The sequence below is a fragment of the Hemiscyllium ocellatum genome, chromosome 11 (assembly GCF_020745735.1).
Source record: "Hemiscyllium ocellatum isolate sHemOce1 chromosome 11, sHemOce1.pat.X.cur, whole genome shotgun sequence".
Taxonomy (NCBI): domain Eukaryota; kingdom Metazoa; phylum Chordata; class Chondrichthyes; order Orectolobiformes; family Hemiscylliidae; genus Hemiscyllium; species Hemiscyllium ocellatum.
Window position 1 is genome coordinate 92,346,959 of NC_083411.1, and position 14,013 is coordinate 92,360,971.

At 41.5% G+C, this 14,013-nt stretch overlaps 1 protein-coding gene across 1 annotated transcript; it reads right to left on the minus strand.

Moving 5' to 3' along the window:
• Positions 1-6,877: 6,877 nt before the first annotated feature.
• On the minus strand, positions 6,878-11,545 carry si:ch211-153b23.5 (uncharacterized protein LOC321177 homolog). The gene is made up of 4 exons (XM_060832255.1): positions 11,357-11,545; positions 10,922-11,093; positions 9,203-9,404; positions 6,878-7,258 (listed from the first exon to the last, which is right to left on the minus strand). Exons 1-4 carry the CDS (start codon positions 11,534-11,536, stop codon positions 7,066-7,068), a joined length of 747 nt encoding a protein of 248 aa, XP_060688238.1. The 5' UTR covers positions 11,537-11,545; the 3' UTR covers positions 6,878-7,065.
• Positions 11,546-14,013: the final 2,468 nt, after the last annotated feature.

The following is a 14,013-nucleotide window of genomic DNA, read 5'->3' on the forward strand; positions in this document are numbered from 1 at the left end:
CCTTTCTTGAACAATGGGACCACATTCGCTATCCTCCAGTCCTCTGGTACTATTCCTGTTGACAACGATGACATAAAAATCCAGGCCAATGGCTCTGCTATCTCCTCCCTAGCTTCCCATAGGATCCTGGGGTAAATGCCATCAGGCCCAGGAGACTTATCTATATTCATCCTTTCCAATATTCCCAAAACCTCTTCCCTGCATATTTCCAGGTCATCCATTCTAATTATTTGTGATTCCATATTCACATCAGCAACAGTGTCCTGTTCCTGAGTGAATACTGATGAAAAGTACTGATTTAATGTCTCTCCAATCTCCTCCGCCTCCACACACAACTTCCCACTACTATCCTTGACTGGACCGATACCTACCCTAGTCATCCTTTTATTCTTGACATACCTATAGAAAGCCTTTGGGTTTTCCCTAATCCTACCAGCTAAAGACTTTTCATGTCCCCTTCTCGCTTCTCTTAGCTCTCTCTTTAGCTCCTTCCTGGCTACCTTATAACTCTCTATCGCCCCTACTGAACCTTCACGCCTCATCTTTACATATGCCGCCTTCTTCCCTTTCACAAGGGACTCCAATTCCTTACTAAACCACGGCTGCCTCACAAGGCCCTTTACACCATATATAAAGGCAGTAGGAGTATACTTAAAAGCAAAATCAGGACAGTAAAAAGGTGACATGAGAAAGCTTTGGCAAATAGCATTAAAGAGAATTCTAAGGCATTTTACAGATACATTAAGGAAAAAAGTATAACGAGGGAGAGAAGAGGGCCCTTCAAAGATCAGCAAGGTAGCCTACATGCGGAACCACAGGAAATGGGAGAGATAACAAATGAGTATTTTGCATTAGTGTTTACTGTGGAAAAGTACATGAAATTTATATAATGTAAGGAAATAGATGGTGACATCTTGAAAAATGTCCGTATTACAGAGAGGAGGTACTGGATGTCTTAAAACAGATTAAAGTTGATAAATACCCAGGACTTGATCAGGGCTACTCTGGAACGCTGTGGGAACTCTGGGGAAGTGATTGCTGGGCCCCTTTCTGCGATATTTGCATCATTGATAATCATGGGTGAGGTGCCATAAGACTGGAGGTTGGTTAACGTGATGCCACTATTTAAGAAAGATAGTAAGGAAAAGCCAGGGAACTATAGACCAGTGAACCTGACATTGGTGGTGGGCAAGTTGTTGGAGGGAAACCTGAGGGACAGGGTGTACATTTATTTGGAAAGGCAAGGGCTGATTAGGGATAGTCAACATGGCTTTGTGCGTGGGAATCATGTCCAACTTGATTGAGTTTTTTGAAGAAGTGACAAAGAGGATTGATGAGGGTAGTGCAGTGGACGTTATCTATTTGGACTTCAGTTAGGCGTTTGACAAGGTTTCCCGTGGGAGATTGGTTAGCAAGGTTCGATCATATGGAATAAAGGGAGAACTGTATAGAGGTGGGACCTCTATAAACAGGATGGTCTACACCTGAACCTGAGGGGCACCAGTATCCTTGGGGGGAGGTTTGCTAGTGCTCTTTGGGGGGTTTAAACTAATTCTGCAGGGGCATGGGAACCTAGACTGTGGCTTTAGGATGCAGGACCTTGAGTGTAGGGAGGTTTGGAACATGGCATCAATCTTGAAAGAGTGTACCTGTAAACAGGAAGGTGGCTTGAAGTGTGTATACTTCAATGCGAGAAGTATACGAAATAAGGTAGGTGAACTTGCAGCGTGGGTTGGTACCTGGGACTTCAATGTTGTGGCTATTACGGAGACATGGTAGAACAGGGTCAGGATTGGCTGTTGCAGGTTCCAGGGTTTAAATGTTTTAGTAGTGTCAAAGCTGGGGATAAAAGAGGGGGAGGTGTGGCATTGCTTGTCAAAGATTGTATTACAGCGATGGAAAGGACGATGGATGAAGACTCGCCATCTGAGGTAGTTTGGGCTGAGCTTAGAAATAGGAAAGGTGAGGTCACCCTGTTAGGAGTTTTCTACAGGCCTCCTAATAGTCCTAGAGACGTAGAAGAAAGGATTGCGAGGATGATTCAGGAGAAGAGTGAAAATAATAGGGTGGTTGTTATGGGGGACTTTAACTTTCCAGATATTGACTGGGAAAGCTGTAGCTCGAGTACGTTAGATGGGTCAGTGTTTGTCCAATGTGTGCAGGAGGGTTTCCTGACACAATATGTAGACAGGCCAACAAGAAGTAAGGCCATACTGGATTTGGTTCTGGGTAACGAACCAGGCCAGGTGTTAGAATTGGAGGTAGGTAAGCACTTTGGGGACAGTGACCACAATTCGCTGATTTTTACTCTAGGGATGGAAAGGGATAAGTGTGCACTGCAGGGCAAGAGTTGTAGCTGGGGGCAGGGAAATTATGATGTGGTGAGGCATGACTTAGGATGCGTGGCTTGGAAAAGTAGGCTTCAAGGGAAGGGTGCAATCGATATGTGGAGCTTGTTCAAGGAGCAACTATTGAGTGTCCTTGACAAGTATGTACCTGTCAGGCAGGGAGGAAAGGGTCGTGTGAGGGAGCCGTGGTTTAATAAGGAATTGGAATCCCTTGTTAAAGGGAAGAGGGCAGCCTATGTAAACATGAGGCGTGAAGGTTCAATTGGGGCGATTGAGAGTTATAAGGTAGCCAGGAAGGATCTAAAGAGAGCGCTAAGAGCAGCAAGGAGGGGATATGAAAAGTCCTTGGTTGGTAGGATTAGGGAAAACCCAAAGGCTTTCTATAGGTATGTCAGGAATAAAAGAATGACTAGGGTAGGAATAGGTCCAGTCAAGGATAGTAGTGGGAAGTTGCATGTGGACCTGAAGAGATTGGGGAGACACTGAATGAATACTTTTCGTCAGTATTCACTCAGGAACAGGACATTGCTGCCGATGTGAATATTGAGTCACAATTAATTCGAGTGGATAACATTGAGGTATGTAGGGAAGAGGTGTTGGAAATTCTGGAAAGGGTGAAAATAGATAAGTCCCCTGGGCCTGATGGCATTTATCCTAGGATTCTCTGGGAAGCAAGGGAGGAGATTGCAGATCCATTGGCCTTGATTTTTATGTCCTCGTTGTCTACAGAAATAGTGCCAGAAGACTGGAGGTTAGCAAATGTGGTTCCCTTGTTCAAGAAGGGGACTAGGGATAACCCTAGTAACTATAGGCCGGTTAGTCTCACTTCTGTTGTGGGCAAAGTCTTAGAGAGAATTGTAAGGAATAGGATTTATGAACATCTGGATAGGAATAATGTGATCAAGGATAGTCAGCATGGTTTTGTGAAGGGCAGGTCGTGCCTCACAAACCTTATTGAATTCTTTGAGAAGGTGACTAAGGAGGTGGATGAGGGTAAAGCGGTAGATGTGGTGTATATGGATTTTAGTAAGGCGTTTGATAAGGTTCCCCATGGTAGGCTACTGCAAAAAATACAGAGGTATGGTATTGAGGGTGAGTTGGAGGTTTGGATTAGGAATTGGCTGACTGGAAGAAGACAGAGGGTAGTAGTTGATGGTAAAGTTTCATCTTGGAGTGCAGTTACTAGCGGTGTTCCACAAGGATTTTTTTTTAGATTAGATTAGATTACTTACAGTGTGGAAACAGGCCCTTCGGCCCAACATGTCCACACCGACCCGCCGAAGCGCAACCCACCCATACCCCGATATTACCCATTACCTAACACTACGGGCAATTTAGCATGGCCAATTCACCTGACCCGCACATCTTTGGAATGTGGGAGGAAACGGGAGCACCCGGAGGAAACCCACGCAGACACGGGGAGAATGTGCAAACTCCACACAGTCAGTCGCCTGAGTCGGGAAATGAACCCGGGTCTCAGGCGCTGTGAGGCAGCAGTGCTAACCACTGCGCCACCGTGCCACCCACTTACCACCGTGCCACCCACTGGGACAATGTTGTTTGTCTTTTTTATAAATGACCTGGAGGAGGGGCTAGAAGGTTGGGTGACCAAGTTTGCGGATGATACGAAAGTCGGTGGAGTTGTTGACAGTGAGGAAGGATGTGGCAGGTTACAATGGGATATAGATAAGCTGTAGAGCTGGGCAGAGAGGTAGCAAATGGAGTTCAATGTAGCTAAGTGTGAAGTGATTCACTTTGGTAAGAGTAACAAGAAGATGGGGTACTGAGCTAATGGTCGGATACTTGGTAGTGTGGATGAGCAGAGGGATCTTGGTGTCCATGTACACAGATCTCTGAAAGTTGCCACCCAGGTAAATAGTGCTGTGAAGAAGGCATATGGCGTACTGACTTTTATTGGTAGAGGAATTGATTTCCGGGGTCCTGAGGTCATGTTGCAGTTGTATAAGACTCTGATGCAGCCGCATCTGGAGTTTTGTGTGCAGTTTTAGTCGCCATACTATAGGAAGGATGTGGAGGCACTGGAACCGGTGCAGAGGAGGTTTACCAGGATGTTGCCTGGTATGGTACGAAGATCGTATGAGGAAAGGCTGAGGCACTTGGGGCTGTTTTCATTGGAGAAAAGAAGGTTTAGGGGTGACTTGATAGAGGTGTACAAGATGATTAGGGGTTTAGATAGGGTTGACCATGAGAACCTTTTTCCACGTATGGTGTCAGCTATTACAAGGGGGCATAGCTTTAAATTAAGGGGTGGTAGGTATAGGACAGATGTTAGGGGTAGATTCTTTACTCAGCGAGTCGTGAGTTCATGAAATGCCCTGCCAGTAGCAGTGGTGGACTTTCCTTCTTTATGAGCATTTAAATGGGCATTGGATAGGCATATGGAGGGTAGTGGGCTAGTGTAGGTTAGGTGGGCTTGGATCAGCGCAACATCGAGGGCCAAAGGGCCTGTACTGCGCTGTATTTTTCTATGTTCTATGTTCTAACTAGCCATTTGAATACAGAACTGACTCAAAGGTAGAAGACAGAAGATGGTAGTGGAGAGTTGCTTTTCAGACTGGAGGCCTGTGACCAGTGGTGTGCCACAAGGATCAATGCAGATCCATTGCTTTTCATCATTTTTATAAATGGTTTGGATGTGTACACAAGAGGCACAGTTAGTAAGTTTGCAGATGGCACCAAAATTGGAGGTGTCAATTGGTCAGAGCATTAAGTATAGGAATTGAGAGGTCACGTTGCAGCTGTACAGGATATTGGTTAGGCCATTTTTGGAATATTGTGTGCAACTCTGGTCTCTCTCCTGAAGGAAGAATGTTTTGAAACTTGAAAGGTTCGGAAAACATTTGAAAGGATGTAACCAAGGTTGGACGTTTGGGCAGGGATAGGGTAAATAGGCAAGGTTTTTTCCCTACGATGGGGAGTCCAGAACTGGAGGGCATAGGTTTAGGGCAAGAAGGAAAATACATAAAAGGAACCGAAGGGGCAACTTTTTCACGTAGAGGTTGGTACATGTATGGGATGAGCTGCCAGAGGAAGTGGTGGAGGCTGGTACAATTGCAGCATTTAACAGACATTTGGATGAGTATATGAATAGGAAGGGTTAAGAAGGATATGGGTCAAGTGCTAGCAAATGAAACTACATTAGGTTATCTCGTCAGCATGGACGAGCTAGACCAAAGGGTTTGTTTCTCTGCAGTACCTCTCTATATCTCTGACTATATGACATTAATGAAACATGCATGAAAGCAGAACAACCTGTACTTTGACCTCTCTGAAGCTGACAGCATTCATCTTCAAAGCATTGACAAAAACAAGGGCTCTAGCCAAGTGGCAATCAGCCAGCTAGCCCAAACTGCTGGAATTTGTGGCAAGGTGAGGTAATATAATGTCAGTTACTCTCATTCAAAAGTGCCCAATGTTGCCCAGTAAAGCTTTGGAATGTTTGTTTTGCGATAACTTTTCTTTCAGCATCCTAGCCATGAGGAAACTGTAACCATTCGTAACAAGAGGGAAGGTTAGCTGAGGATTTGTTGATGAATGGGAATTGGGATAGCATTCACTGGTACAGTATTTAGATGTGTTGAACAGGATTGGACTGGTCAGGAAGGAGGTGTGTTTGTTTCCTCACTCTTTGCGTTTTCGTCCTAATCTCCCTCCTCAGGTGTTCACTGTAAAGCTGGTGGCTGCAATCTTATGATAGTTAAGTTTCTGGAAGATGCAAAAGCATTTTATGAATGCAAACCATTAGGAGAGTAGTGCTGAGACTTCAGAGCAGGTCAAGCAATGGAACTGTTGCTTAACAACAACAATGGCTTGTGTTGTGAATACATATTAATTTTAAGGACTACGTGTAAAGTTATAATGGTTTGGACATATTCAAGTTTGAAAACGTTTTACAATGTGGATTAATGAAGAATGAAGTAAATAGCTCACTATGTGCTGTAAGCCATTTGCATGTTACAGATAAATCAGATGACTTTGTAGATAAGGCAAGCAAAGCCTTCAGGGAGATAAGAAATAGAATTTGTGGCTTTCAATTACTGGAAAATCCATTGTTGAAGATCAAGGGAGCATCTATGCTAATATTTGCCTAACAACCCTTTCAAGATTATGTTTTTGACTTTTAAAGACCTAAGTAATTAGAAAGGAATGCACCTGAATCTTAGTGTCTTTGTTTTTCATAATAGAAGTTCCTGGGAACGTAATACTTTACAAATAATAGCATTTCTGACTTCTCTGTAAAATCTGAAAACTGGCCTGTGACCATTTTCCAAGAACTCATTCAGGTTGATTACAGTTGGAAATTAACATATTCCATCAATCTATGGCTGTCAGGAAACCCAGTGGATCATGAGCAGTCATCACATGGTATCCTTTGTTCTTAGCCATTAGGGATACTGTTTCTTGAAAATATCGTCTCTGCAGAGACTGCTGTCTTTTTGTATTTTGTGAGTATGTTACTTTGAGATTAAGGAAATATAGTGCTAACTCTTCTGTAAAAATCCACGATATTTCAGAAAATTTCTTTAATTCACCATAGTTTTCACAACAGAGGTATAAGAATTAAATATTCTCCCAAAACAAGTTACATTAAAGTGGTGCAGTAACAAATATACGTTCTAGTGAATTAAGTAAATTGAATAATCTTTTGGTCCTTAAATCTTCCATGCCTTTTCCATTACAGCCACTTAATGAAGATTCATGCAAGCTTCAAGACCTCTTTCACCATTTCACCAATTCCATCAAAAATCTCATGGATGGCAGCATTGCACATGAAGGCACTTGTCGTCACCAATTTGTTTTGCTTATCAATGTGCGTTTCAGTGACATGCTTGTTAACATGCTTGCAGCCTAGTTCTACCATTGTCTGGGCTGTTTTTGCATATGGCCATCTGAAGAAATAAGTGATAATATATCAGTCAGTTCATGAATAAAAAAGAGGAATCACAATGTCAGGAAAATCATTTTGTTATTGTATAAAAAGACATTGGTGTGAAAGATTATGTGGATAAAATTCACACAAGCAGGAAACTATTCTCAAAGAAAGCACAATCCTTGAGTAAGGCGACAAGTGTGGAATTAATTACATTTACCGGAGTTAGAATGAGATCATGGCTATATGAGCACTAGGATAATTTAAAACATTAGTTATCGCACTTTACTAACTCCATGCCACTGATATAACTGAACAGTAGCAAATATCAGATGAACATTTTCATTCAATTTACTCGCGGTGAACAAGCTATTCCTCTCCTTGCAATAAAAACAACTTTATTGCAACAAGCATGATCCCATTTAAGATACCAATATAAAAATGAAAGAGATATGTTAAGGTCAACGTGTGCATTTCACGTGCTGTAATAACAATAAATGTTTAGATAAACACTAAAATAAAGGCAAAAACTGAAGGGTGAGCTTTATCATTTTCTCAAAAAAAAGTGTTCTTGAGTGAAATTCATGATACCCAATTCACCACTGTTCATGGCTTTTTTTTAATCACGTAATCTTCCGCTCTTCATCATTTAACTTATGCGACTGGTTGATTTAGTACCTGTTTTGTTGTAGCTCACTCCACAGTACAGCAGGCACTGTAATTCAAGAACTGCCCTTCACACACTGGTGTTACAGCATTAATCTCCCAAAAGTAATTAACCATCAGTAAACATAAAACCTTGTAAATCTGCGATTTTTCTTGACTAACCAACAAAATGTGAAACTCCACAAAAAAAAATCAAACTTTAAATACAATAGCCTATCAGTGTGACAAACTTGATATAAGTGGGAGGTATTCTGTACTGGTTAATAAAATACAAAAACTAAGGAGGTCAGCAATTAACGAGTTAATTCAGTATTCCTACATTATGTGCTATGCTAGAAGGGACTGTGTAGCAGAGATAGTGCTGACACTAACTCTAATTCTCCCATTGGTGTTCTTAAGTAACAGATATGATCAAGGTAATAATAAACAATTACCTTCTACTTATTGGCTCATTTTGTTTCAGTCAAGGCAACTGAAAAAACACCCAACTCCATGCCTTCAGTTGCAAAGAACAAAATTCCAGATGATCTTATCCTTTGAATCGCACTCTTTCACTATTTGCTGTCTCCCTTTCAATTGGTCTCTCTCTCCCCACAGCCAACCAAAGAGATGGCAGGTGCTCATCATGGGAGGAAATCAGGTAAAGAAACATCTTTCAATCATGTTTTGGAGATGTCACTATTGGACAGGAGTGTATGAACTTAATTACACAACACCAGGCCATAGTCCAACAGGTTAAACTGGAAGTACTAGCTTTCAGAGCACTGCTTCTTCATCAAGTGGTTGTAGAGTATACGATTGTAAGATACATAATTTATGGCAGAAGTGTACAGTGTGATGTGACTGAAATTCTCCAATCACATACCACGAGATCAAACTGTTTGCTCAAAAACATAATTGAGCTATTAAACAAACTGGCACAACTGAAACAGGAACAGTGTAAAGCCAGGAAAATGAGGATTCACTAAGCAAAGGAGATAAAGCTCTGAACAGTAGAATTAAGAGATTAAACAAATCAGAAAAAAAGTCCACTAGATAGATAATTGTTAGAGATAGAGAAAAGGAGGTCACGAAGGACCGCAAGAACAGTTGCCACTAAATGTAAATCCTTCGATAAATCATGCTTGAGCAGGCCAGAAATTAGTAAAGTGGATTGAATTGCAACAGACAGTTAATTCTGTCATCCAACATTAGTTATGAGGAATTGAGAGTGTAGCAAAATTTTATTTTATTTTTTAGCAAAGTTAAAGTTAGTTTAGTTAATTCAAATTAATTTAGTTAAAAATTTTAAACTTACTTTTCACATTCTGTGTCATGACCCACAGTTAATTCACATCCAGGGATGAGTTTTGCTGCCAGCACTGGGGAGATGCAGCACAAGCCAATGGGCTTCTTCGTAGCATGAAATTTCTTTATAACAGATTCAACTGATGGCTCCACGTTGAAATCTTTGCCTTTCACTGCCCAGCTGCTCAGATTTTTAGCAACCCCAAAACCACCTGAATAGAGGAAGTACGTGTAGATTTTAGAATAAAAACAATATACTGTGGATGCTGGATATCTGGAATAAAATCAGAAAGCCTGAATAAATAATACTGAACTTGAAAAGTTAACTATTTCAGTCTCCACAGATCTGCTGAATCTTCAGTTTTTTGAGATTGTATTGCTCTGGAAAAAAGAATTGCTGCAGGAAGAAAATTACTTAATCAATACGTATGAGTGATACATTCTACTTTACATTGTCTATATGAATATGTAATGATATTCTGTACAACAAAAGTACAAGTATATGGGTTAAACAGTAAAGAAAACAACAATAGTTAATCTTAGAATTACATGCTGTGAATAAAGGCTTGAGTCAGAATGTGAGGTTGATATACACAATCCCATTTCCACCCATTAGACTTGTGGTGGAAATGCCCATGGGCATACCTCCCACCCTCCTGTCAACTGACACCCTTCAATAGCCTATTTGTGCAGAGTCAAAGGCCCTGAGCTACAGAGGTTTCACCAGTGCCTTGTACAACTGAAATTTATCCACTCTATTTTTTGCATTCAGTTGCCATGCCTTCCATCAGTTTTCCGAATTGCTGGTTGTTTCTATATAATCGGGCATGATTTGGGCACCAGATCCCCCAGATCCCTCTGCAAGTCAGTGTTTGCAATCTCTCTCCATTTTTATAAAAGTTTCTTCTTTATTCTCCCTGCCAAAACAGAAAGTTTCACATTATCTCACATTATACTCCATTTGCCAATCTTTGGCCACTCATTGATCTAGGTCCAAACTGGCAAAAACGGAGACAACAATTTAAATATCTAGGAAATATGTTACTAAAAATTAAACAAGAGCAGCACTGTTGGAAACAAAACAATTCATGACTGAGGCAAAGGTTTCAGCAGCCATATGGAATAGAGTGAGAATTAACAACTATTAACCTTGGTAAAGTGACACTACATCCATGAACTCGAATTTCTAAGTGAATTGGGATTAGGTGACATTCCAAGCCTATAAAAATATAGCAACATATCATAAATAAAATCTGACAAGGTCCACTGAACTCAAAACAAGTCTGTTTTTTTTCTCCTGCTAGATGCTGCTAGACCTGCTGAATTTCTCCACCTGTTTTGTGTGAAAAATATAATAAATACGATTAAATAATAATACAGTACCTTCGCCTCCCCAAACTTTCATTAGATTAGATTAGATTACTTACAGTGTGGAAACAGGCCCTTCGGCCCAACAAGTCCACACCGACCCGCCGAAGCGCAACCCACCCACACCCCTACACTTACCCCTTACCTAACACTACGGGCAATTTAGCATGGCCAATTCACCTGACCCGCACATCTTTGGACTGTGGGAGGAAACCGGAGCACCCGGAGGAAACCCACGCAGACACGGGGAGAACGTGCAAACTCCACACAGTCAGTCGCCTGAGTCGGGAATCCAATAATGTAAACATGGGCTTTCTGGTTTAGTGATAAAGAGTGAAAGACCGTAGATCAGGACATTTACCTGGAATAATCAACGCATCCGTATCATTAATGCTGAACTCAGTAAGGTCCTTAATGTTGCCTCTGGCGATCCGACTGCTCTCCACCAGCACGTTGCGCACTTCCTCGGTTGGTTGACCGGTCAGATGGTTTACGACATGCATTTGGTTCACATTTGGGGCGTACAGTTGTATCTGGAAAGAGGAGGAAGTACTGTTTAGAAACAGTGGTCTAACGGTATAACAAACACAGAAGCGCCTACAGGCAGAAAGAGTGCTGCACAGGAAGGAGAAAATGAAAACTTGCAATAAAAATGACACAAAGTAGGAGGGATACAGTGAAAAATACACTAAAGAACTGAATGTAAAAGATACAGCAAAGTAAAAAGGTAATTTTAAAATTGGAGAGAAATTCAGAGGAGTGGTAGCTGGATTTTTTTTGGGAAGGGCGATGGTACCTCGGCTCCAGCCCGGCTGAGGTGGACCATCGTTGCCGAGCACTCATGCAACTCAGAACCATCATAGACTCCGCAGCCGGCAAGGATCACAGCGACACGCTTCTTCCCCATGGTCAGAGCGTACACACACACAGCACCGACACGAAGCCTCTGCTCGAATGGAATCCGAAGCGGCTGCATGCGGTTCTCCCTTTGTCACGGCGTTTTATACAGTCAGGAAGAGGGCGGTACCGAACGACAGAAGAATACTTAGCAACAGTATTTTGTGAACTATTAATTTACTCCAAACTTCCTGATGGCTGCAATCCAGAGATTTTTTTCCAGAAATACTGCATATAAGTGCTCTCCAAAATTTTAGACAGACAAAATAATAGTTAATAATTAATTTAATCTTGAAGGGCATTTATACAACTATACTTAAAATATTGTCATAATAACTCGACACTAAAAGATTTTTTTAAGGCAAAGTCTTGACAATGAAAGTTTCGCCAGGTTTTATTATGAGTAGTGCAATGGAACTGAAAATATCGAAATTCCCGTTTAATTTTCATCATTTAGCTATTTATGCAAAATTGCCTTGTCATGCTGAGTTTAAAGACTGCAACAACGAGCTGACGAACACTAATGCCCTGGTGGATTTAATACCTAACAGAAATTGGAAGTGGCAGTTTCTCTTCTGGGTGAATCAGCTCTGCTAGTTTATTGGCCTAGTCCCAGAACTTGCTGCATCCCGAGGCAAGGTATTCCTCTACCGTTAATCTAGCATTTACCCAGTACTAAAAATGTACCATATAAAGTCATAGAGATGTACAGCGGAAACAAACCCTTTGGTCCAACTCGTACATATCGATCTGATATCTTAACCTAATCTAGTCCCATTTGCCAGCACTTGGCCCATATCCCTCTAAACCCTTCCGATTCATATGCCCATCAGGTGCCTTTTAAATGCTGTCATTTTGCCAGCCTCCACCACTTCCTCTGACAGCTCATTCCGTACTTGCCATCACCCTCTGAGTGACAAAATTGCCCCTTAGGTCCCTTTTATATCATTCCCCTCTCAACCCAAACCTAGGCCCTCTAGTTCTGAACTCCGCACCCCAGGGAAAACGTTGTCTATTTATCCTATCCATGTCCCTCATGATTTTATAACCTCTTATAAGGTCACCCCTCAGCCTCTGATGTTACAAGGAAAACAGCCCCAGCCTGTTCAGCCTCTCCCTATGGCTCAAATCCTCCAAACTCTGGCTACATCATTGTAAATCTTTTCTGAACCCTGTCAAGTTTCACAACATCCTGATAGGAAGGAGACCATAATTACACACAATATTCCAAAAGTGGCCTAACCAATTACCTGTACCGCTCAACTCCTATACTCAATGCTCTGACCAATAAAGGAGAACATACTAAACACCTTCAACATTCTTCTACCTACCTGCAACTCTCCTTTCAAGGCACTATGAACCTGCACTCCAAACTCTCTCTGTTCAGCAACACTCCCCAAAACCTTATCATTAAGTGTATAAGTCCTGCTCTGAATTGCTTTTCCAAAATGCAGTGTCTCACATTTATCTAATTTAAACTCCATTGCCACTCCTCAGCCTATTGGCCTCTCTGATATATCAAATATAGTACACAAAAACAAACAAAATATATCCAATCCAGTCAATTATCAGCCAACAAACTTCAACTTTCAGCAAAATGTCATTGTCAGTGCTATCAGTCAGCATTTACACCACAATGGCCTGTCCACTGCTGTTCCATTTGGGTTCTGTTAAGACCACCCAGCTCTATACCACTCTAAAGTCTTACTCTAAACATAAACAAAAGAGCTGAAAACTAGAAATGAGGTGAGAGTCAAAACAGAAGTTGCTGGAAAAGCTCAGCAGGTCTGGCAGCAACTCTGCAGAGAAATCAGAGTTAACGTTCAGGTCTGGTGACCCTTCCTCAGAATGGCAACTTCTGTTTTTGTTTCTGATTTACAGTATCCGCAGTTCTTCTGGTTTTTATGAGGTGAAAGTCCCCTGAAATCAAGACACTATTTTGTTGAGTGTGGAATCAAGGGATTCTATTAGAATTGAAGTTAATAAGAATCAAAGGGAAAGGCTGCATTGACTGTTTTCGCACATTGTACAAAGGAAAATAAGTTGTATTTATTGAAAAGCAAACTTTCCTACCCTTAACATTACTGCAGCATGTTCTCCAGTCTCTGTCCTAGGCCTGGCCATCTACAGAAACAGACTCTTTGGCCCAATGAGTCCATGCTGGTTAAAAACAACCATCTAACTATTTAAATCCCATTTTCAGCAGTTGGCACTTAGCCTTGGCATTGCAATCATACATCTGAATAATTCTTAAATATCAGGGAGTTTTTGCCTCTACCACCTTACAGGCAGGGAGTTCCAGATTCCCACCACCCTTTGGGTGAAAAAGCTTTTTCTCATATCTCATATGTCCTTATGTTTCTTAACTTTAACTCTATGCCCCCTGTTTGTTGGTACCTCCATCAAGGGGAAACATTTCTTCCTGTCTACCCTATCAATGTCCGTCATAATTTTATACATCTCAACCTCCTCTCTGTGAAGGGAAACAACTCCAGTCTGTCCAATCTGTCTTCATAACTGAAGCTGTCCAGTCCAGCCAACATCCTGGAAAATCTC